This window comes from Astatotilapia calliptera, chromosome 18 (genome assembly GCF_964374335.1).
Source record: "Astatotilapia calliptera chromosome 18, fAstCal68.1, whole genome shotgun sequence".
NCBI lineage: Eukaryota > Metazoa > Chordata > Actinopteri > Cichliformes > Cichlidae > Astatotilapia > Astatotilapia calliptera.
In genome coordinates, this window is record NC_137439.1 from 18,952,092 (window position 1) to 18,978,387 (window position 26,296).

The 26,296-nt window shown below is 41.8% G+C and overlaps 1 protein-coding gene across 4 annotated transcripts; it reads right to left on the reverse strand.

The window, feature by feature from the left end:
- Positions 1–872: 872 nt before the first annotated feature.
- Positions 873–26,296, reverse strand: LOC113011208 (5'-AMP-activated protein kinase subunit gamma-1-like). 4 transcript variants are annotated; one of them, XR_003270486.2, is made up of 16 exons: positions 25,761–26,296; positions 24,424–24,489; positions 22,528–22,783; positions 13,460–13,686; positions 11,137–11,188; positions 8,828–8,934; positions 7,142–7,223; positions 6,545–6,603; positions 6,416–6,461; positions 5,275–5,329; positions 5,041–5,167; positions 4,488–4,653; positions 4,348–4,385; positions 4,111–4,257; positions 3,838–4,021; positions 873–2,801 (listed from the first exon to the last, which is right to left on the reverse strand). XR_003270486.2 is itself a non-coding variant. In XM_026150643.2 (16 exons), the coding sequence occupies exons 1-16, from the start codon at positions 26,016–26,018 to the stop codon at positions 2,770–2,772; spliced, it is 1,812 nt and encodes a 603-aa protein (XP_026006428.2). In that variant the 5' UTR covers positions 26,019–26,294; the 3' UTR covers positions 873–2,769. The 4 variants fall into 4 exon arrangements, 3 of the variants coding, with proteins under 3 accessions (XP_026006428.2, XP_026006429.2, XP_026006430.1); XM_026150643.2 differs by having other exon boundaries at positions 3,928–4,021; positions 25,761–26,294; XM_026150644.2 differs by lacking the exon at positions 24,424–24,489 and having other exon boundaries at positions 3,928–4,021; positions 25,761–26,291.

Consider the following 26,296-nt stretch of genomic DNA (forward strand, 5'->3'; position numbering starts at 1 on the left):
TCAGTACTGACCAAAGTCTCACAGGAATGTTTTTCAGCACTGTGTCGAATCTGTGCCATATAAAGGCAAAAAAGGGGGTCCAAGCAATCCAAGGTGGCCGGCGAGTGCATCGTCCTCATGTGTAGCACACCAACTTTGAATGCTGCACTTCAGGGTTTAGGTTCACTGGAGGGGTGTGGGTGTTAAAATTGGGACACTATTGCAACAGTGTTTTTGAGAGCTAACATCGGTCTATTGTGAAATGTGTGAGAGGTCAGGTGATCATGTGTTTGCATAGTGCCAAAGGCCTGTGTCCAAATCGGAGCGCACACATTTTCTCAGGGGCAAGTTTTACTGCTAATCTAAATATATTTAAATACACACATAATTAAAATCTTTTTCTTTCTTTTTTTTTTAAATCAGAATGCAAGGACTCAAACTATTTAATGAAAAGCATTTTTACACCATTTTATTACTTTTGTCCAACTTATTTTTCACACTGAACTGTATTTCTTCAGTTCCTGTAATTACATTCAAAGCCTACTAAATACATTTTTTAAAATCCGGTTTTATTGGTGCATTTTTAACATTTTACCATTTTTTGGTGCTGAAAGTTTGTATTTATTTACTTACCGCTGTCTCATTTTGATGTTAACATTTTTAAGCTTACATTTTTTGCATTATTAAATTTTCTAGAGGAAGCACTAGAAATGTGCGCATGAAAAATGCTATAAAAATACAGCTGAGTTGAGCTTCAATATCGACCGCTCCAGGATCAATACGTCTTGTGAGAGTTCACGTCGTGGAGCATCTAGCCTAGTAAGTTTGATCTTACTTTTTACCCCTAACATGCATGAAAACCCCCACCCCCCTCAAAAAAAGAAAAACATGGCTTACAGTACATTCAGTGTCTCTTTATTTTTCTGCAGCCAGAAAAATAGAAAAAGTAAAAGAAAACAAAAGAAAAAAAACAAACAACATTCATACTGCTGAAGTGTAGTTTCTCATGCTTGCACATTTACAGTACATGTTGATCCGTTACAAAGTTTCTCTGACCTACACATATTGCCACAATGTATTTACAAAAATAACATGAAACCTGCAGTCTCTCTTCAAACACGTCAGTGTTCATAAAAATAAAGCTTTCTGTGACACATTTCCCCAAAACGATCCTATTTACACTCGAAGATGGAGATGAGTCCTGTCGAGCTACAGCTGAGATAACCAGACTGATTTGAAGATTCAAAACTACTGAAAATAAATGGGAAGGAGGGGAGAAAAAGGGCCTTTTCAAATATTTAAAAAAGGCTTTTTCCCGAACCAGGTGTTACCATTATAAAAACCCATACTTAACTCTTATTGATCACTCGTGACTTAAAGCACTCCTGGCTGACAGAAGCGTGCATCCTCCCTCTGAGCACTGCGTAACAGCGCCAGCATGATTTAGGATTTTCTTTCAAGAATAAGATTTAACAGAACTTCTTGACGCTTCTGGCACAGTTTTAAATTTATGCCGCCCCCAAACCAACCAAGTTAATGCACACCTTTGAAGAAGCAGGTACAATTTGCACTCTGCTTCGATATTACACATTCATACTCATCATTGCACCCATTTTACAACATACATTTCTGTGGAGAGAAGAAAATAAAGGCACAAATAAATATTGGGCATTGAGTAGGTCTGTATTGGCACTGGCAATCAATGGCGTCAAGTGGCCACATTGCAGGTGACGTGTGGTTTTGCTACCAGTTAACGCTCGCCTTCCTACATGACTTAAACTTGTGATGACAGCAGCATGATTGTAACTACACAACCCGAAACGCTGAATCCCAAACCCACCAGAACCCGTGTTGACGTTTCCAAACTTTCCCCAGAAAGAGACCGTAATGGAGTTTATCTGTGTTAACAAGAATCAGCCACAACATAAGAACCACCGTCCCAATACTGTTGGCAGGTCTCCGTCACACCACCAAACCTGCTGTAGTGTATTGAGAATGGAGACAGGACCCTTGGGTGTCCTGTTCTATCTGGTATCATACAATGAGGGCAAACCCCTGGTGGATCAGGTCATACCTGTGCTCCCCAGGGATGACTGATTAGATTGGGATCTGGGAAGTTTGGAAGCAGTTTACTGAAGTGTTCCTGAGAATTTTTGCCTTGGGTGTCAGAGATGGGCTGGTTCAGGTGGTTGGTGGATGGCTATAGCCCCTTTCCACTAATCTGAGGCATCTGTACACAACTCATGAGCATCTTTGGCACTTTTTTTCCCCCCGAGTTTTCTGCAATAACATGCAGAAAACTCAGATTTTTAAAAACGTTCAAACACTTTTTCTATGACCTATTCTCGTTTCTTCTAATTTAGAGTCTAATCAGTCTTGTTTTAGCAGAATCATCAAGCAAGGAATGTTATGTACCTCATAAATGTCAGAACCCAAAACACAATTAGAACACACTGGACTCAATATTTACTCCGCCCATCAGTGGTTCTAATGTTGCAGCTGATCAGTGTCTACACCCTTAACATATGCATATCTGATCAGTGTTAAAAAACAAAACAAAACAAACAAAGAAGAAATTCAGGAGAGAAAGAAAAGAAAATCCAATCTTCAGTGCAGAAGTCCACTTCACTCAGCAGTCTAGCTCTTTGGGTTCCAAGCCTTTATTAGTGCATTGGTTTCAGGGGTATCTGGGACCTTCAGCCTGGCTCCACTCAGCCTTACACTCCCTACCTTAATGTTTCAATTTAATTACTCCCACCACATCTCCACTTAAGCTGATACATCCACATCTTATTCAGTCGCGTTCTCCTCCTTACAGGTATCTGGGGAGCAGAAGAAAGAAGGGGGAGAGGGGGGGGGGGGGGGGAGCACAAGTTATGAATTAACAGGGAAAGTAAATATAAATATTGCAGTAGAGACAGGAGCAGAGTTTAAACTTTAATTTGATCCTTATATTCTTTTTGATTTTTGGAATTAGGCTCGACACCAATGACTGGAATTTTAACAACCATTTCTGTGTAACTGCAGTTACACACCAAGGTCAATAAAAGCAGGTGTGTGAGCACAAGTCTGCCTGCTGTTACAACATCCCGCCAACTGAACTTCCTGTTTTATCAAAACAACATTTTTTTTATTCTCCTTAAAACTCTCCACAACTGCCCCGCTAGACTTTGTTTAGACTCAGGAAGAACCCGAAACGTCTTGAGAGACGTCAATAAGAGCTGGGTTAAAAAACAGAATTCATGAGGTGACAAAGGCCTGTGTGCTGCGTTTTCTTTCAAGTACTTTGCACCATCTCTTATCTGATGGGGTTATAATCTGAACAAACCACACACAAAAAAATAAATAATAACTGTGCAAGCATGTTAGTTTCTTTCAAGCACATCAATACTAAATGTAGAGCTTGCTGCAGGCCAAACAAGCCAAACATCAGCAAAGCAGAGCATACATAGTTCATTAAAGTGTCTGGAGGGAGCAAACATTTGGACCGCAGTGGAAAGCCCTTTGCAAAACTGAAGTACCGCACGTGTACAATGAATTCCAGTGCGATACTAACGTGGACTCATCCTTGTTAACAGAGGTTCCCTTTATCCTACTTACACATTATTCCTTGTTTCTAAACAAAAGCCACTGTATACTGAAAACCACCAAACTCTCATTTACTTTTAATTTTACTCAAGAACCGGCTGCAAGTTTTTTCATCTATGCATTCTGTCCAAACACAAAAATCCACACAACACTGCTGCACAATGCTGCAGCCAGCAGGACAAACAGGACACCGGACAAATGGCCACCATGCCTCTTCATAGCCAGCTACAGGTGATAGTCAGCTGCAAGCCAAACAGGCATGTTTCCTACCTCTGGCAGGGTTAGAGGGCAGGTGGGGAGAGAGAGCTCAAGGTCCAGGGCAGAGGGGGAGTTGACGCTAGCAATGCTGAGCATCTATACCTGCAGGACTGAGCACCAGCGCCTGAAGGATGTCTGACAGGGAAACGATGCCCTCGATACTGGAGCGCTCATCCACCACCACCAACCGATGCACCTGGAGCAATAACGCACAGTTACAGGTGAGCTGGAAATCAGCAGTGGGGCTACGCCTGAGGAACTGAATCCAGCGTCTCTGTGTCTTACTTCAGCTTTGACTATTCTGTCCACAATGGTCTCCATCGTTTCCATTTTATGGCACTTCATAACTCCTTCGAAGTACTGAGAGCGATGTTTCAGAGCCTGGGTCACTGAAATGTCCAGATTGTTGTACGTCTTCTCAGCAGCCAAGTTCTACACACAACAACACAATCAACAAACAACCAAACAACAGTATGCCCCAAGTATTTGATAAAGCAAAAAATGCGGTATGTTTAAACTTACAATCACATCAAACTTGGAGTAAATATCCACAACTTTGCCTGTAAGAAAAGGAACAAAAAAAAAATCTAATCAGTATAAAGTTGATTAGGTTGCGTTGATAAAAAGGTACACGATGCCAGTATTGAAGTTTGTGGTCTCACCGGAGTCATCCACCACAGGCAAAGCAGACACTCGCCGCTCCACAAAGATGTTGAGTGCTTTGATGATGGGTGTGTCTGGGTGGATGAAAGCAATGTCGTGGTATGTTCCGATGCCCAGCTCGCCAAGAGTCTGTTTCATAAAAGCTGGCTTTGGCATCTCACACATCTGAGGCACACAAACACTCGTAGTGAAGAGGCAGGAAGACGTCAAAACAATTCATCCAATTTCTTCCTTTTAAAAAGTTGACCACTAGGGGGAGCCAATTAAGTGAAAGTGAGAGAAGACTAGAGAAAGCACCTTGAAGGTCTCCAGCCTGCATAATCTTAATCAGTTTGTGCCCTGTATTGCTCTATATGTTGTTCTGATTTTTTCATGCTTAAAACAAATTTAAAAAAAGAAAAAAAAAAGGTTTGTTTCTTATTGAATCATGTATGTAGTTTAAAAGCCCATCTAAAGTTCATAATACACATTTGTACCTATATAAATTTTAAAAAAATCAATAAACCACGTTGATCTTATGCATGCTAATGCAAGCTGATGGGTTGGACTCACAAAGAGCTGGAGGAACTTGAGGATCCTCTTGTGTGTGAGAATATAAAGTGCATTCCCTGTAACGGGGTCGATGACAGGCAGCCGGTGAATTTTGTTTTTGATGAGAGTGTAGACGGCGTCAAATAGGCTGCAAGCACAGCAGACGTTAGTTGCAAAAAAATAAAAAATAAAAAATCCTCTCACTCACAAATACGTAACGAGACATTACACATTTTATTCCTTCTGAAAACATACCTTGCATCTGGTGATATGTTCACCAGAGGTTTGAATGTTGCTTGAAGGTAAACCTCTGCAAGGCAGGAAACAAAACAATGGTGGCTTACAATCACTTCTACACAGACAATATATGCATCCATATATTTAAAAGAAAAAACAAACAAGAATTTAATTATTTGCTCAGTGTTTTTCATACAGTCAAATGAAAAAACACCTTTCACAGGATTTTATGCAATACACCCCATAATTCACCAGCTTGTGGAACCGCCTTTAGCCTTAACAACTTGAAGTAATTATTTTCTCTATGGCTTTATCAGTCTCTCACATTGTTGGGGAGGAATTTTGGAGCACTTTCTTTTTATAACGTCGGTTTGAGTTAATTGACGTTTGTGGGTACTCGTAGCTCTTTTAACTGCCACAGCACTTCAATAAGGATGAGGGCTGGACTTTGAATCATTGCAACACCTTTATTCTTGCACTTTTTCAGACATTCTGTTGCAGATTTGCGGCTGTGTTTGGGAACACTTCCTGTTGCATGACCCAGCTTTAGCTGTTGGACCGCTGGCCTTCATGCGTGACTTCTGGCAACCCTTCCAAACAAGTAATAAGTGTTCAGTCATTTTCTAATTGTACCGTGATGAACTTTAACATGCTACTCGAGGCTCGCAGAGTTCTCAAAAACCCGAGTCTGAGTGCCTGGTTTTTGGCAGTTTCTCTGAGCACTGTGCAGTCTGACCTTGGGGACATTTTGCCAATGGGCCAATGTAGCACTGTTTTAACACACACCTGAATGCTCCAGACCAGTAAAAGCAAATCTGCTTTTACAGAGGTGATCAAAATTACTGATCATCAATTAATAAAGAGCATTTCATTATCAGCACCCAGCTGCTACTCTTAATTCCTGTGTACACAGTAAGGGTGTACTTAGTTTTTCCACATGACTGCACAGAGTCCTGTGAAAACCTTTGCATTCACATGACTGTATGTTATTCTTTCTAGTGGAAAGTTTGACATCATTTGTCTTATCCATTAAGGAATCATTTGGTCTAATGGGGTTTCATTTTTATTATCAGCGTGTCATTTCACACTTTTCTTTTTTTTGGTAAAAATGAAAGAAACCCTTACAATATCCATGCACCACAGGAGAACAAGCACTTACCTCTCCACGTCTCGAGCTTATGTTCCTCTAGTTCATAAATTTGCACCTGAAAGAGAACCAAAAGAAAACTGTACGTCTTGGTGGAACGAGGGGTAAATCTCACACGCCTTAGCTGTGACCTGCACCTACCATCGGTGACTTATAGTATCTGTGTAGTATGATGATGAAATCTGTGATTGTCAGCATTCCTGCAATGAAAACAGGCATTAAAAAAAAAATCACATTGAAATAATGAATAACAACACAGAGCCAAGCCTGCGTGCAGCTGGGTAGAGACAGCGCTTATAAGGGCGTGGTCTAAACAGCACACCACAGCTTTATTCTCACACTGACTCTGCATTCATTATTCATCACAAGTCGTTTCAGTAAAGCACAGCAAATCCAATTCACCTCTGCTCTGCCTTTTGACACCACTGTAGTGACAGAAGTTTACAGAGATGTTTTTCTCATTTTCTTTTTCTCATCTAAATTCTTAATACAGGATTTCTTCTGCATTTTATAGCTTATTATACAACTCTATTACAAGAACTTAAACTCTTGAACTTATACTCACACGGTAAAATGTGTAAAAGTCGAATACAGACCACAATTGACTGCATCTTTGATGGGGAAGCTTTTTAAATGTCAAAAAAAAAAAAAAAAACCCAAATAAAAATAGCAGGTCCTTCAATAAACTGTATTTTATTTAGTGAACAATAAGAAAGGGGTATTTGTCAAGTTTCTTACCCACAAAGCTTTGCTTCTCTGTGTCCCATAGTGGAGCAGCCCGCACACCGTTGGCTACCAGGGCAAAAAAGGCTTTCTTAACCTGCCAAAGAAACGTTGAATTGATTGCAGGTGGTGACTGTTCTGTTTATTATTCTGTGAACTCTTAGGAGTTAACGCCTATCATAAACCGATACACCTTTACCGGCTATTTTATTAGTTACACCTTCATAGTACTGGGTTGGATCTGCTGGAAACATTGCCCAGTAATTTTGTCAGCTGCACATCTACGATGTAAATCTCCTGTTCCACCACATCTCAAAGGTGCTCGGCTTGACTGAAATATGGTGACTGTAGAGGCTACTTGAATGCAGTGAACGCGTTTCTTGAACAATCAAGTTCAAGATACAAGTTTTGAGATAATTTGAGTTTTGTGACATGATGCTGGAAGCAGGTAATAGAAGATGGTACACTGTGGTCATAAAGATGACCATAAAGATGGACATGGTCAGCAATAATAATCAGGTACTCTGTGTTGTTTAAGCACTCAATTGTTACTGAGGGGCTTAAAGTGTGCCAAGAAAATGTCTCCAGACCATTACACCACAGCAGCCTGAACTTCATCTTGTTTACGCCACACTTTGATACTAGAATTGTAATTTTGCAGCAGAAAATAAGGCTCATCAGACCAGACAACATTTTTCCCATCTACTGTCCAGTTTTGGTGATCCCACACACATTTTAGCCTCTGTTCTTATCCAACAGGCACCTGGTGTGGCATTCTGCTTCAAGGTTCAACCCGTGGTGCTCAGAGATGCTTTTCTTACATTTTACGTAGCGAGTGGTTATTTTTGTTACCTTCTCTATCAGCTTAAAGCAGTCTGCCCATTTTCCTCTGACCTGACATGAATAAGCCATTTTGACCCAGAGAACTGCTTCTCATTGGATATTTTATTTTTTTCCAGACCAGTCTCTCTAAACTCTAGAGACGGTTGTGTGGGAAAATTCCAGGAGATCAGCTTCTGAAATACTCAGACCAGTTCATCTGTCACCAACCACCATGTCACCTTCAGAGTCATTAAAGTCATCCGTCTTCCCCTTTCTGATGCATAACTTCAACAGGTCACCTTGATCATGTCTATATACCTAAACGCACTGAGATGCTGGCATATGATTGAGTGATTAGATATTTGCATTAATCGTTGAACAGGTGTACCTAATGAAGTGTATAGGTTTTCTTTTAGGTCTTGTAGTGTTTTTTGTCAAAACCACAACATTTTAATATGACATGAAGAGCTATCCAAGTATTTCACAGACTAGATTAGATACATGAAAATTAATCCTGAATTGCAGTCTTATTGTCATGTTAAGTAGAACAGTACTCAAAATCTCTTGTGTAGTGTACCTCTCAATGACATTAGTTTTCCTTGGTTTTAGATAAGGATTATTAACCCATTGCCTTAGTGCATTTAGTAGTTAAAGATCTACGCATCAAAGACTTTCGAGGATTAGTGTTTAACAGCTTTATGACAGTTTGATCAGCCACTTCACAGAAACTGCTGAGAGGTAAAATACTTCAGCTTAGTTTATTGAACATTAACTTAGCCTGAGTGCCTGCTTCGGTTTTTAAACCAAACAACAACAACAACAAAAAGTCATAACAGCTTTGTCTGCAGTCAAAAGGACAGAGCATATTATTGTGCTTACTTGGAGTGCTGTGTCAAACACAACCAACTTGGAGCTTGTGGGGACGATGTCATAGCACTTGTGGGATTTCATAAAGCGCATGTAAATATCACTCTCGGGTTCAGCAGCTGCGAAACAAAACAAAAAATAAATAAAACCAGTGTGAAAACACTTCCAGACCAGTGTCATTCTATCAAAAAAGCAAAGCAAGCTGTGCTCGTTTAGTAAAATCTAAAAATTGGCATCATTTAAAACATAGTAAAGTGAAAGCAATCTCTCCTTTCATATCAATACAACATTCTGTCATAAAGCTGCTCACGTGCCAGTTTACATCCATCCTTTACATTAGCGCCATCTTGTGGCCACGATTGTCTCTGGAAACAGGCGCAACTCCGCTTACATCTGGTTTCACTGAAAACTGTTGCGTCTAGATTTCATAGTTATTTCGTGTCCTGTTAAAAATGGACTGAGCTTGTCAAGCTCGGAGACCAACAGCTGCTTCTAGTTGTCTGCACTTGCACATTGTGGATAAATCTCAGGCAAGCTGGCTCTGCATAGGGTGCTGTATTTTGTGTAGAAACAGAGCTAGCAACCCCAAGTAAACGGTTTCTCTGATTCATCAGCGTAATACAAGTTTTCTCTTACTAACCAACAGGGTCAACATGTGTAATCTAGAGGAGGTCAAAGTGTTATGTAAAATAGTCTTTAATAACTCATTTAGCACCTTATTAAAGAAAGTCCTGATAATGGAGACCAAACGTCAGCTCTTACAATGTCTGGTGGTGCAGATACCACCACCACCTTCAGTATAATATCAGTTGGGGGGGGACCAAATAAAGTTTAACCAGATATTTAGCTAAGACATCAGCTTCATTTTTAAAAATATATATATTTAATGTACTCTGCAACAGACTGCTGACCTGTTCAGAGTGCATCCTTTATTTTGTCCTACGTCACTTGGGAGAGTCTTCAGACTCTGAACTCAATACCAGGAGGCATGTCTGTGTTTCTGAACCAGTTATTTCAAGATTTGTGGTCCTACAGTACAGCTACATTACAAACATGTGATTCTACAGACTATAAGTTACTTTGTGTTCAAATTAATCTACAGTATTTAAAATATCCATATAACACTCACGGGGAACTTTTTCTGCAGAACAATTTTTTTTAAATTTTTAATCACAATTTGCCAGTGATATGATTTTATTTGTAATGAGGTGCTTTCATTGGGTTTTAGAGCTAACGGTTTTAAAACCTCCTCCAGCACTGTCAGCTAATAGTAAATATTTAGAAGATAACTACAGAAGTAATATTTTAATTTCCGTACAGAGGAAGGGGGAAATCTCACAGGGAGTATAAAACGAGAGCTTGGAAACAACACCACACACACTAACCATTACGGGACTGAACCACTTACAGCCACTTTAGTGCTCCATCTTAGAGATAATTACGCTTTAAACATAGAAGTACACAAACAGTGGGAAAACATGGACAGGAAAGTACTGCAGGAGATAACATCCTTGCAACATGTTGCCGTGACAGAAAATTCACAGATAGGTTCAAGTAAAAGCTCATAAGTGATTTAATGCATCGTGTAAAATCGTGGAAATTATTTCAGTTGCTTAAGGTCAATTTAAATGTCTTTATTTTATTTTAAGTTGGTTTAGGAGCTTTCATTAACATTTCGATAAATATTCGTTTTATATTTCAAGGAGATGACATAGTTAGCACACCAATTAAAACCCTCCCCTACATGCTGTGAAGAGTGTGTGTGTGTCTCCTTTGATTACCCCAATACATTGGCACCCAGCAGTCTGTATTGGTTATAATATGGTCTCTTGGGCAAATGTATGCGCATTGATTCGTCAACCCTGCCGCAACACTCAGCATTTAAAACAGTGACGACAAGGAGACGGGAGGCAAATAACGCAAACACACACACACACACACACGCGTTTTGAGAGCACACCGGTAGAAAGCAGTCTGTGGGGGCAATCAGCAGGGTGGTACTGACACAATTCGGATGAATAGCTGGCCCTCTGTGAACAGGTCTACACACGCGCCGCACACAGCGCACTGCGAACGGGGGGGGGGGGCAGTTTTTTTTATATTTTTTTTATTTTTTAAACGTGGTACATTCACCTGAATCTGGCAACACGTCTTGATCATCTTCACCCTCATTATACCGAGCCAGGACTGATTGAGGTGAAGATAGCGCTCACACGCGCACAAACACACACACACGCGCACAAACACACACACACGCGCACAAACACACACACAGGAAAAGGTGAGCACTAGATCAGCAAATATTGCAATTGGTAACTTACCATCATCGTCTAGATCAAGTTTCTCCAGCATGCCTTCGAATAAACTGTAGACCTAGGAGAGAGCAAAGGCACAAGTTCGCCGTGAAGAGCGCAGCAAGTCCCCACAGCACACACACAAAAACTTTGCTGTAAATTGTGAGAGCGCAGCAGCGACGCCGACTTTTTCCCCAGCGGCCCCAGGAGACTGTGATCGCACCGAACGCGGTGCGCAAAACAACCAAAACTACTAAACCGCAACGTGCGATCCTGTCGCTGTACCGATTACGTAAACCTACAACAGGTCCGCTAAATATACGCAGGTAACGCGATAAGAACCCTCGCGCAGAGGAGGTACAACTTTAGCGGCACAATATTAGACTTCTCACACACGCGCACACACCCCCTTAAAAACTCGCAGTGGAACAGTCCTGATCCATTTGCTGCAGCGGAGGAAACCAACGCTGCTCATACAGCCACTGCACAGACGCGTGAGCAGTAATCCAGCTGCAACGAATCGGCTCAATTCATTGTTAAAGCCTCAATCTGCTAAACTCACCACAATAACAGTCGCTGGCACGAAGAGTGTGGGGGGGAGTCGGCGGGGGTACAGATAGAAAGCAGGAAGCACCGTGCGCTCAGGACACACCCCTCCGTGCAGCGCAACCTGGGTGCTTCGCCATATAAGGAAATCCCTTGTGTTGCTTAGCAGCAAGAAGCTGGGGATTCCTTTGTCACATCCACAGAGATAATTTCTTCAGACATAACGAGACACATGGCTGAACTAAAGCAACTCTTTGGGGTCCTTGTAGTAGGAGCCCGAGAATATGGCATGCAGATTGTGCTGACTCCCTCTCCCTGACAGCACAGTGCAGTAGCCAGCCGAAAATATGCTGTGTCATGCTGAGATATTTGCATACTCAAAGTGCGCTTGTTGATACCCGATTTCCCCTGGCTCCTAATTTGCAAGCACATATTCACAAGAAGCCACTGCAGCACAACGGGAGAGCATCCGCATGCCTACTCGTGGATGTTCAACAGCCCCCACCCCCTTCCCCCCTGGTGTTGCCCTGCAACGGTGACACAGCGCTTCTCTTGTCCAAAAAAAAAAAAAAAAAAAAAAAAAAAAGAACTACCCCTGCACTTTCATAAATCTCTGGTTGCGGCATCGCAGTAGGCGCCGCTTTTGGGATAAAGGAGAACTACGGAGAAGCAGACAAGCGCGGATCTATGAATTTAATCACTTCTGGCCAAAATGTAAACTGCAACAACTTATTTTCCAAGTCTCCCTTAAGGTATGACAGAGGAAGTGCAGAGGAGCTGACCCGCACCGGCTCATCGCCCTCCAACCACAATCGTGTGTCCCTGGGTGTTAATACCAACCGTATACAACACTGGTGATGAAATATTGATTTACCATCGTTCCACAGAATCCACAATCACTCAAAGTAGACGGGTCTTCGGATAATTATTCATTAAAGCAGCACAGTGAGCGATGGAGTAATTCCTCTCTAGCTCAAAGAAATCTGGTATAAAATCCAGACACAGGCTGTCAGAATCCAAATAAACCTTCAGTGAAAAGTCTTGTGACAAAGACTGAACTTGTTCTCAGCTGTTTTTCCGGTTACAGTCAATTATGCAGCGGCTTAGCTGACACTGAAAGCTGTTTGAGTTATGTCAAGACAATGTTTACACCCTCTCCTCTGCAGCTAGAGCAGCTCAGAGCTTATGGTACAAACAAAGTCCTGCTGACGCAAGAGCAAGGCTTGAGGAAAAGCGAACCTGAATTAAAAGGATTTGCATCTCTGCCTTTTGTACACCACTTTGCAGATAAACTCATGACTCTGAGTAAACAAAGCACATGACTCATAGATGGGAGACATGCAAGCCACTGTTATTCAGGCACAAAGGGAAAAAAATAGTTATCAGCTTCCCATGGAGTCTTTTTTTGTTGCCAACACTGAACCGGTGCAAAAATTAGTTTACCTGCAAGGAAGGAGGATATGGCTCAGTAGCCTTGTTGTTGACCTAAACACACATATTTCATGCAGTTAATTCCTGATCCCTGAGACAGTTCAGTCAATGCCTGTGAACTTGTAGCGCTCTCTCCAAAAACTTCCACCTTGCATAGTTATAGCATCATTGATCTGTATCTGGAGTTTTGAGATGCTGTACATGAAGTCTGGCTTATGTTTTGTTTATTTTGGTGCAGGAATGTGCAGCAAACCATCTGAAAGACTCACTCTAACTTCCACTCTTTTAAGAGTTAAAGCTCACAGGCATTGGCTGAATTGCCCTGGGTCAAAGATAAATTCTTAAAATAGATTTTTTATCTTTTTTGACTCACTTGTTGTGAGGTAGAATAAGGTGGCACGGGGCTCGATGAAGGGATTGGGGGTTTAGCAGAAGGGAGGCTGAGGCGCTGTCCTGTGTCCGGAGGTGTGGAAAGGGAACGAGAGCGAGAGCTTTGCTCCGGGCGTTCAGGGCTGGGGCCGCTCTGCTGGGCCTCCTGGGTGAACACTGGTTGGCTGGATGCCTGGGTTGGGGTGTGGGGTGGTGTAGAGAGTCCAGAGGCTGAAGAGAGATACAGAGTCCAAAATAGATATCTCAGCTTATCTCTTGTTTCTCTGGATGTCAATCCATACCGCACTTTCAGCAACACCGAGACGCAGCGCTGATTGACGTCTATGATAAGCATTGCTGCTGGAGAAGGAGGTGCTACAGTGGTGGCTGCTGCAGATGCCGTCAACGCTGTCATAGGCAATAAACGGAGGAGCAAAAGCGATCTGAACTAGGAGATTTCCATGAGCTGAGAAATAACACAGATACTGAGATAAAGCTTTAGTGGCCCTGTTTTTTTTACACAGGGATACACAGCACTAGAAAATCAACATTTCAAAGACAGCTGTAAAATCGACTTCAGTCATGAAATTAGCAACATATTCAAGCTTTAATAGACAAGTGGGAGCATGTTGAAGATTAAAGAAAAATATGACACTGATTCAACTGCAAATCTTCAAGTTTATGCCTGAAAAGCAGCAATGACATCAAATAAAGAGTAACTGAACTAGAAAAGCTTAAAAGAGTTTCTGCACCCGCTGGGTGGCATGGTGGAGCAGTAGTCTCCATGTTCTCCCTGTGCATACACGTCCTCCAAATAATCAAGCTTCTTCCCACAGGCCAAAGACTCTATATAGGCCATGGATGCGAGGAAGCTGAAGCGCTGAAAGTATGAATATATGGTTTAATATGACTGGTAGCCTAAAGCACTTTGAGTGGTCACTAAGACTAGAAAAGCACAATTTAAATACCAGTTGATCTAATGTGGGTCACAGTGGGGGAAAAAAAGAAAACACTATTCATCATTGTAAATATTATAACCATAAAACATTTAAATTGTATGGTTAGCACTGTTGCCTCATAATAGGAAGGTCCTGGGTTCAAATCCATCATCTGTGTGGAGTTTGTACATTCTTTGTCTTCACCCACAGTCCAAAGATATGCACTTAGTGGGGTTTGTCCGTGTGTGTACAACCTGTCCAGGGTGTACCCCACCTCTGATTGCTGAGATAGGCTGCAGATCCCATCCCAAGTCCCTGAATTAGAAGAAAATGGATGGTACTAAGATAGAAATGCCTGAATTATCCATTTACAAACAAACAAAAGACCACGGTGGTGTTTGTGGGTTTCACTTCTTCCGTCGTGTTAGACGTCCTCTCGGGACTGTGTGGGATGTAATTACAGTCTAGCTGAAGTCTAATTAGCAAGAAGTGGAAACACCTGTGCGGGTGCATAAAGTCTTTTGTTTTTGTTAGTCCATCTGAAACTCAGCCTGGTTAGTGTCTTGGTATTTGGTGTTAACATTTCCCCGTCCTCACTTTAAGTCAGACACACTCCAGGTCTGCTGTGCTGAGAGGGAATCAGGCTTGAATCCTGAGTCCAAAAGCTGAGCTCCTGTTACTCATCTTTGGATTGGAAACTCATTAACGCTGAATTTGATGCATGTCGTTATAATTAAATGTGAATGTCTGAAACTAATCAGATTAAAACACAAGCAGAAGTAGAATAAAAATGGATTTGAAAGCTATTTAATGCTATTTTAATACGATTTTTGTTCACGTACACTGAAAATGTAATTTTCTTTACTCCTATGTTTACGCCACACTTTAAATATAAATGATACTGACTCATAAGTCATAGACTTTCATGAGGTATATTCAAGTTCATTAATTAAGTGGCTGTGTCTCTATAACCACCGAATCTAAACTGTAATTAAACCTGTGACATGTTCTTCAACATGACTGCAGAGACGTGACAGCTGCTGACTGCTGAAAACAGCAGGTCTATGGTCATCCCTTTACAGCTATAGTGTACCCATCTTCTGAAGACTGCTTCTATCAGGATAACGCACCATGTCACGAAGCTCAGATCATCTTAAACTGTTTTCTTGAACATGACAATGAGTTCACTGTACTCAAACGGCCTCCACAGTCACCAGATCTCAATCTGATGAAGCACCTTCGGGGTGCGGTGGAATGACAGGACCAACTCGGTGGCGCTATCATGTTAATATGAACCAAAATATTTTCTTGGATTAGTTTTGAAGACAAAAAAAAAAAAAGAGGGCCAGCTTAGTATTTGCGTGATGTACCTAATAAAGTGTCAGGAGTGTAACTGGAGAAAAGAAGGTCTTTCTTTTGTTCTTTGTGTCCCTCGAGCATAACCACGCCGATTACAACATAAGCAGCCACATTAAACATAACTCCACTGTGAGAGTCAGCTGTCCGTGACGCAGCTCCTCCCGGTGAAGTGTCAGATTGTAGGTGTGTGTCACATGACAGCCACCACACACGCTTTTCACATCAGGCGCCCACGATCTTACGCAGGGTGACATGCGACACTCACGCTGCACTGGCCTCATCCCAGTGACATATTTCTGAGGCCAGACAATGAGTGACATGCATGATGTGGAGCAAACGGTTCAGATTACAAGGCCTACAGCACGGGACATCCAGAACGGTTATTACTGACAGTCGGTCTCAAGCAAGCATCAGCATTAGTCAGTATTTATATTTAAATATTCCTAGGAAATAAAGCATGACCACTGTAAACTTAGTAAGCTGTATTTCCAAATGAGTCAGCTTTAAAGTCTGTGTATTGGCGTCGGTGTGGATTTGTTACTTTACCTGTTAAAAAAACAAAACAAAAAAAACAGTAATTACATGCCTCATAATCAAAAACTAATACTGGTAATGATTAACTCAAGTTATAAGATATCTTTTCTTAAAGGAGGCTCAGTGTTTCAAGCAAACATTTTTGCTCGGCCTGTCCAAGCGCACTCCACACTATCTCTTGACATTTAGTTGGCGTGGCCTCTCTGGTGTGCCCTGCTTCCGCTGTGTAGCCTTCTTATTTTAGCCACGCTGTTGTGGCACATTCCACAGGAGCAGATAACAGCGGGGTTGGGAGCCTTCTCTTTAGCCCAGTTAATAAGGGGCAGCTAGCCCAAACCCAGGAAACAGGAAATGGATGCCTTGCTGCAAGCAGTCCATCTAACAGGTTTTTCTTTTTATTATTACATCTAAAAGTGAAAATCTATGTGTGCAGGGAGATAAAAGCAGCAGTAATTTATCATCTCTCTTTAACCTGATAATGAAAGTGCCAATTCCTTATCACAGTAACACCCTAATTTGTTGATTAGTGTATTTTCAAGCACAAATACCAAACAGGATTTCGTTCCAGCATCTGAATTATGCGAATATGCTCTTTGTTTGTTTTATATCATAATAAATTTAACAGTTTTGGGTTTGCAAGTCAGACGAAAAAGAGAAATGCAAAGCCATATTCTTGTGATTTATAAAATCCCAATGACATTTTTCACTATTTTCTGATTTTTAACCTCTTGTCAGCCTGTCAACTCAGTTATCAGACTAACTGATAGAGAGTTCAGTTCTTGAAGAACAGTTTTATTCCAAAAAACAACATGGCTCTGCAGCCTTTAGACAAGTAAAAGTATAAGGTGTAGCTTGTAGAGATGGTAGGGATTTGCAGTCATGACACCAATCACCCATGAGGGTTTAAATAATTTTCTAGGAACAAGAAGAATTTGACAATTGGGGTCTTCGATAGGTTAGCAAAATCTCAAGTGTACTACTGACAGTAGAAACTCATGTACACAGCATTACCGAGTAGCAAACTGGTATCTAATTGGCTCTGACAAGAATTTTTACACGCAGGTGTCTACCTCCTTAAGGGTGCGGTGACTAATATAAGCGACATGGTTTACGTAGTGTAGATGCTCGGCGTCAAAGGACCTATGGGTCAGGCTGAGGCCCACAGTGCCCACAGTGAACTTCATACAGCCACATATGGACATGAGTCATTACGACAGAGGACTCTGCTCCTCTCGTCTACTCAGCCGAGCTCAGACTGGCTCTAAATCAGGAGCTGTGAAGTTTGCGATAAAGCGCCACTTGAACACCACAAAAATGACCCTCAGTGCTTTACTAACACGAACTAAACACATCACAAAAACTGCATTACATCTCCAATGGTGATCTGGTATTTTCGTTTGGCATCTCTATTACTTCTCGTTTTCCACGGCTTGCGTTCAATCGTGAAAACCTGAATGATGTACATAAATGTAAATGATTCACCCACATGTAAGGAGATGTGTTAAACGATTCAGCTCGGTGTGTTCTGATTATCTCTGCTTAAGCTTTAAGCTGAAATACTTCCTGACTATTTTAATGAAACACTCCAAATGGAGCAGCTACTCTGAACTCCCTTTGGAAATGGGACAGAAATAAGGACAATGAAGCGATGCTCATCAGGCTGAGTGCCTATAAATTGCTTCGTTATGACATAATGACAGGATCACAATAAAATAAATACATATAACTTTTGCATTTTCATCTTAAAGCAGACTTCCTTATTATTTAAAGTTTTTTCTCCTCTTTAATCTGTACACAGATTTTGGCAGTGAGCACAAAAGACCCACCGACCTGCTGATGTAATCTTCTGTTTTGCAGTGTAGCCAATGAGAACCAAGCTGGTTTAAAGGGAAGATGAACATAGGTAGTGAATGAAACCGAGAGACTTCACATTGCTAGCTAAAGGGAAATAAGACACGTTTTAAACACTACGTTTTGCAGACATACTTTAGTAGAGTTCATGGAACTGGACATGAGTATAATGGGTCTCCTTTAAGACATGAAACAACTAAAACACACACCTTAATCGCTAAATTAGCAAAGACAGACAGTGTGAATCAAGCACAATGCAGTACGTGCATGTATATGAATTTAGCCAAGCGATCACTAAGTGCTGACTCCACGTCAGACCCTCCTGCATAACTTTAGCACCACTGACCTGTGTCCAGTTATTTAGCACGAATGCATGGTATGCTTTTGTGAAACCAGAGATCAGCCATGAAACCAGCCACTAAAAGAAGCTCTAATGGCCACATGAAATTACACTTAATAACCACACATACATATATAGACTAAGAAAAAAAGAAAGCTGCTCTTATTTAATATAATTTGCTATGACGAGAATAACCTGAACGGTCAATGTTAAGTATATTTATTGAGACATTTATTCATGCATTTAAAGTTGTAAGTTGATAGCATGGACAAAATCCATGAAAAAGGAATTTATACAACATTTTAGGGCAAAGCTACCCAGGAGCCAATATTCTGAGGTAATGAGCACAGCTCTGTTTGTCCAGCACTGATTTACCATTTTAGCCTGACAATGAGGTTAAACTACTACTTTCATATCACATCACCCTGCTGATAGCCATATTTATACACAGGAGCGCTCTTTACTGCAGTATCTCATTTATGAGGTTATGGGTTTGGGTTTTGGGCTGTTGGCCAGCAAAAATCCTAATGGTTCTTTTTCACTATTTTCTGACTTTAAATTACTAAATAATAAGCAAATTAAATGTTAGAGGAAATTGTTTTGAATGTCTTTCTACACATTACCAGACAGGTAGGACGCCTCGGACTGATGCCTCCCGCCTAGCCCATCTTGCTCCTTCCGTTTCTTGCTTCTCCTCAAGCTGCCAAACCTCTTCATGGAACACAGTGGGTGGTGGGCTCTAAGCTAAATTTGACCATGACCATCCGCATCACAAAAAGAGCCCCATAAACTGCCCCAGGTAAGAGTCACTCCATTTGCTAGATAAACAAAATCGTAAAGGTTAAAAAAAAAAAAAAAAAAAAAATCCAGCCGCCTGTGTTTGAAGGTGTCTTTTAGGGAGGAGTTGGTCCTCTGGAAGCTGGATGCCTTCAGTGAGAGGGTAAAAAATATAACTATGCGAGAAAAACAAACCTCAGCTGTTCTGTCAAGTTCCACATTGCATTTGTTTTTTTGGAGGTACCTCTCTAGTTCTGAACAGAAACAGACAATCACAGCGGGTGCTGAGTACAAGCTACTCTACAAACCACAGAGCCAGCAGCAAGCAGGTCTAACACTCGATAGAAGAGAGTAGAAAAGCTGTGAATTCCACCGAGCCTCAGCAAAGAAATGTTCCCATTTGCGAGTGATGCAAATTGCAAGTGTGGCCAGACTTCAGCGCATTTCCCCCTGCTCTCAGGAGTGTCAGTGCTGTGACTTGTCAGGTGCAGCTGTGGGTGATGTTACTTTAATATAGCACTGGTGTCAGCAGCCTGTAAAAGGAGGCCAGTCTGGAAAGGAAACCCCACCGATTGGCTCAAGCTGCACATCTCCCCGCCTCCTGTCTGCCACTGCCCTCCCTCTGCTCGCAGAGTAAATTCAGCACAGGAACATCTGTTTCACTCCGTCTTAACACAATGTAACAGAGAGTGGGGATAACGCAACCTCAAGGTTCCCTTGCATAAACGTCTCCTTCATTTAAAATTCTTCTAAATCTGCAGTTCGACATCACCAAAGAGCTGGAGGATACGCACCACTGGCATTTGTGGAGGCAGTTGTAATTTTCGGGTGCCTGACATTTAAGATTGCTGAGGCCTGCCCCCATCAGATGACAGCAGGGGGACATCCCATCTTCTGTCAGCTGATCAGAAAGCTTCCATTCAATACCCTCTCCTACCCTTAACAGATGGCCGCCTCTTTGCTGCCCACATTAGCTGAAGCATGCCCAGCACAGATCTCAATTAACATGTTATGCAAGTGTTCCAATCTGCTCAGTGGGTCAATGGCTGATATGAATTTCAGATATCAGTGATTATCACCTAACAGTCACTGAATAAAGCCACTAAAGCTGTCATTCCACTGAGAAACCGAGAGAAAATCACTCATTTCAAGCCAGTTTGAAGCTAGTTAAGTGTGAAAGCCATAAAGCACTTAAAGTCCTTTGATCTCATCTGTGACTTTATAAAGTCATTGTGCCCTTGTAAGGCCTGCATTTTATGAATTTAGAAACTCCCTACTTCCTTTATTTACCGACAACAAGCAGCCCACAGTAGCAACAGAGAGAGTGAGAGGGGTGGAAAAAAAAAACCTCTGCATGGCTGTGTGAGGAGCTCCTGAGAGTCTGGTCACTTCCAGATAAGGCTATGAAAGCGCTACACTTGCCTTGAGCAGCGAGAGACTGACAATGTCCAGGCGACGTGAAAACACATATTTAGACCAGCGGGGAAAGAGGAAGCATTCTAGTCATATTTGCAGCAAGTGCACCTAAACATGAAAACCTGGATCCTGATGAATGATATATGTAAATGATCGAGACCACACAAACGTCTGCAAAAATACTCGTTTCCTTGCAAATATGTTAATAAAAGAGGTGACTACAAAGGTTCATTAGAAATAGTTTGAAAGTCAAATCAAGACAAACTAGGCCTTCAGTGCACCCTTGTGGCAAAACTGGGGTTACTACAAAAACATCTGACTCCAAAAAAAAAGTGAACAGATCAAGTGCCCACTCAGTGACTTTATATTTAGTTATAAATACTCTGTCGCTATTAGTCACCAATAATCTAAAGCCACATCATTAGTGAGCAGGAAGCGTGTTTTGCCTCAGACCACATCTTACACTACTAATCACCAGCAACTGGGATGGGAGGGATGGAGCAGTTGGGGTGTGTTTTGGTCCCCGTTACTATCCATAACAATCTCCAGAGGAAACTGAGCACACTGGCTTTTACAGTCTGGGCTCTAACAGAGCTATTCCAGCAGCTCTGCCAAACTGACCCTTTGCGAGGAAACAGAGAAGAATGGGTACTTGCACAAGCCAAAAAATCAATGACTCATCCTTTTAGCTGTTTGATGCTTGCTTCCAACAGGGCTGTTTCCATGTAGGCAGGGTGGGTTTTTTTGTTTTTTTTTAAATTTATGTAATGACCAACTACCAAAAAAAATGGAGACACAAGAGCTAAAGACGTGCCAGTTAAATCTGGTCTTCATAAAATGAGACCTTGTTCTGCCCAGTCTCATTTCTACTAATTTGTGCATACCAGTATTACCATTATGCAGCTCGTGAGTTTTTTAATGCGCGTACTGTGGCTGGACTCCAAACTCCAAGGATGCCGAGCTTGAAACCTAATAACAAACTGCCTGCACGGCTTAATGCTGGTGGGGGGGGGCGAGAGATGATAACTTAATTCTGATAATAAACAAAGCCAACCATTTCCTTTTCCTAGAGAAAGTTGTTAACATCTGAGAGGAGATTATGAAGAATGTCTGTCTGCACTCAAGCGACGGCCATCTGTCTGACAAGACTCGTGACCTTGTTGGCTGCAGAGCGGCACAAAACAAAGAAGTTACTTTTTCTCTTTCTACTCAGAGAAAACCAAAAACTCCACTTCCTTATTGCTACAAAATATGGAAGCTGATAAAAGGAGATACAGGGAGGGGTAGTGGGAGTGGTTCGGTGAATGAGTGTCTAATTTATACAGGTGTTTTTCTTTTTAAATTTCTTGTTATTTTGGTTTATTTCTTATTTATCTATAGGAGAGAGACTAGATCTGCAATTGTGAGAATTAAAGGTTCTCTGAAACCAGTCGGGTATCAAAAGGAGCGCACCGTTTTGTGTGCCGTTCTCTGGTGTGACAAAATAAATATTGTTCTCTGCACCTCACCTGATTGAACTTTGTCCTGAGGTGAACCGACATTGTCAGATATCTGATATCTGAACTGATGAACTGAAAATGCAGACGCCTTGGTTCCTGTGTGGGGGTTTTTACCTCATGTACGTACAGCAGGAAAACCAAATAATCTTTGAAATGACAGTTTCATCTATTGTGTCTTACTTCCTTTACAAGCGTCTTCCTCTTAGAACTCTGCTTTAAAAGAGGACTTCAAATATTTGCACAAGTTTCTTCCATGCATTCTTAAAACTATTAAAACAAAGATTCCAACAATGGATTCATGAACACTGCAGTGCAACAAGCAGGTTGCAGGCAGTGCAGTGTTTGCATTTCTACTTACCTCTCCTGGTTCTGGAAAAGAGTTTGATGCTCGAAGAGGGAGAACCGGACGACCGGAAGATACCGCTGAAGCTCAGTCGACGAGGGGACTTAGGGGAGTTCTGATGGGAGGGATAAGGGAAGATACTTTTGGGAGAACTTGAATTTGGCTTTGATTGAACTGGAGCAGACTGGGGACACGGAGGCAGTGTGGTGACGTCCGGGCTCTTGGCAGAACCTCCTTTGATGGGGCTGGCTGAACGAATGAGTCGCTCTCCCTGAGAGATAATAAGAAAGCAGATTTATTTATTTATGCACATTTGCAATTGCATGGTTTACGTTTAAGCGTGTAGCCACTGTTATGAGAGACAGCAAGTGCAGTGCAAAGCAAGGGGCTGTACTGAAAAAAGCAAAAGTAGTGAAGAGATTTATTGTGAAATGACAGCTGCTGATTGCACTTCTTTGGTCACTTCTCCTTTTTAAAAAACAAAACAAAACAAGTTTTGTATAGTTGGTCGCTTTGTGACAGTTAATGGTGTCTCCTAAAGAGCAGTATGAGAAGTTTCATATGCAAGCTGCAATAAGGCACATGTGCAATCACACTACAGTTGTGGTAAAAGACACTATAAAGACTAAAAATACTGATCAGTACACATTCTAACAACCAGGGAAAAAAAACAAGTGATGCATGAGCGCATAGATATTTGTTTTTCTACAAAGAACTGTGCCTTATCGTGCAAAACCTGTCTTTCTGTTATGTTGCCATGGTATGCAGTTCGGAGGAGCGCCACGTGATATGACAAATCAGTAAGGACACCATAACATCCACTATCAGACGATCAGCACTCCTCTTACTTAAAACTGCAGTAACAATATTTTTCAGTTGGGCCTTCTGTGCTTATGAGTGTGCCTTTGCAAGGTCGATATCGTGTAAACAGATGGAGAAATCCTTCTCTCTTTGCTGTGCCCATACCAAAACAAAACACGAGAGATGGCAGCCAATCTAGCTGGAGACAGAGAGGGCCTCCTCCCACCGCTGACGGCTGCCTGCTCTGGATGTGCCAACAACAAATCTTTTAACCGTTTGTGGGCTCGCCATACAGTGAAGCTTTTGATTATGCAGGGATCTCCGGCTCAGGGGCTGTTATTACTGAAAACAGTTAAATGCAACAGGGTTGTTGCAGTAACAGTCTGTGGAGAATAATTACTCCCACCGAAACAGATAAACTGCATGTTGTGGAGAGAAAAAGAAAATAAACACTGGGGTCTAATGGGACATAAAAAAGATGTCTGATATTAATACTAGAACTCAAAAAGAAGAAGAAATCAAGAAGAAGCTCCGTTTTGCCGTACGCTAAGGGCTGGTCCTGCTCCACAAACACATTTTTATTCAAACCAATCCCCTAACTATCTGAGAGCACACACCCATCTTTGTTGTTTGCCAACAAATCTCACCCTTTCATTGTGCAAGAGCCTGTTAAGGCAAGTGAACCAGCTATCAGGGTTTAGCGTGGATACAGATCTGCTCCTACAAAACACAAGGCGATGCAGGTTTTTACCTGCACCACGCAAATATTACTGAGATAATATGCATCTTGGCTGATATGAGGTAACAGTGGATGGTTAGTTGGTTCCTATTCAAATCAACTGGAGGAGACAGTAGGAAGAGACTGCTTTCTTTTAGAAAAATCAATTTCCTGTATGTGCTGGTGCTATGCCTGGACACTGTGGGAGTAATGTTACTGTAAGCCAGTGCGGGTTGGCAGAATTGGAGAGGATGACCTTGTCTAATATTTTGCTCTTGCAAATTCACATTTAATGAGCAGATAGATGCGTGGCAAGAAAAGCAAGCTCAGGAAAACAAAAAGAACAGTTGGCAGGTGAATGAATCATTTCACAAAAATCTTTCAAAATGTACCGTGTGGGCTCTGCTTTTGGTTGAGCCACTCGTCTCCACTTGAGGGGCATTAAACGCCCCGAAATCCTGCACATGAAGAGAGATCTGAGCATCAGGGATAAAGCAAACTTCCCCCGGAAACACAACAGAAACATAAAACTGACACTTTATGTCCTTTTGTCCGCTTTTACGTGAAAATAGGTTAACCCCACCTGCTTTTGACTCTTAGCCTGACATTCAAAAAGAAGGTAAACATGTGTTGCCACTGCGGAAACTTCTGCAGGACAATGAAAGGCAAAACTCTTCTTCCCCATACTGTGGGCTGGTTTTGACATTACACTTCAGGCCGATGATGCCATGCATGTTGCTGCAGAAAGGCAGTTTTAACTGCACAGACGTAACTAGGCGAGTTTGCAGAGCTGTACTGTTATTTTATTTTTTATGCAGCTGTAATAGACTTTCCACCATGATTTTTTTTAGAATGGGGAAGTTCACATAGCGATGGAAAGCTCCAACATCTAACACTTGAGCATTAACCACAGAAACAGAGCTGCATTCATAAGGTTTACGCCACACTGGGAAGGTTTTTCCAGCCTATAAAGCTGAAATTTTGCACTTGTCCATTTGTTATTCTCGAGCAAATTATGCAGCACACTGGATCTGATAGTGGATCCATGCAAAAACAAATGCTACCAGGAGAGAAGCAGTTGTCAGGACAGAGTGACCAAATTGTTTTTGAAACATGAGGTACAATAAAGCTATAAAGCCTCCCGCAATAACAACTAGGCTTTGTGGAGCTTGTGCAGAAAATGATTACACAATTGCAAATAGTTATTACCCAGTTTAATAAACAGAGAAAACTGTAAATCAGGGCCGTATTAGATCAGCAGTGTCATCGCCTGTTTTTGTGCCAGAGTAGACCGAATAATGTTGGGTTTGCATTAGAAAAACAGGATCTCACCAGGGACTCTGTGTTGGGATTTTTCTTTCCCCACAATTATTATTGGCATAATAACAAATTTTTGTAAACATGATATGTAAACAATAGTTGCAGCCCTAACATGGGAGGTGGCTACAATCACAATAAAGGTAGAACTGCTGCACATGCTCAATGCAAAGAGGCAAAACACGTTTTTGAGTGTTTATAGGGAGCGTTTACATGCCATTAGGACAGATTAACCAAGTCCTGACTCAGAGACAACTGTCAGTCACGCACGCTCTTATGCGTCGCGTGCGCTCGCAGACTGCGATGCACCGAAATCGGCTAAAGCCCACTCAAAGTTACAGCCTTTTACCCCACCCACCCCACCATAGAGTCTCAGTAAGAAGCCAAATTATTTGATACTTCACCGACTTACTGGCATGTTAATCCGCAGACTTCTCCTCTTCTTTGGTATTTTCTTTGAGCTCCCCTTGCTGGACTCCATCACCGTGCTTCCCATGTTTTGTTTTGGGGTTTTTTTTCCTGCAAACGCGCAACACCTTAAAAAATAAAAATACAAAATACTACTAATAAAGTGTACTGGGATAAAAAAACTGCTGTATCGCTTCTGCACACCGTCTACAGCCGCCTCCACCTTCCCTTTAGCCTCGACAACACTGAGGAGCTGCCTCATCCACCAGGAAGTAGGTTTGGCCGTAAAAAAAAAAGAGAGAGGCAGGGCACACACATGTTCACAAAAAATTAGAAGGCGTGCAACAGCGAGGACTGCTTACAGGTGTTATGTCACACTGTATTTAACCCCACCCTCCTCAGAAGAGGAAACTGAGACCTCCCGCGGTCCTTTTCGCCTCGGTATTAAATCTACAGAGAAAAGAAACGCCTCCGCCGTTTCATTTCTGAGGATAAGTGCGGTAAAAACTATACTTCCTGTAGCTTCTTTGGTCGCACAGC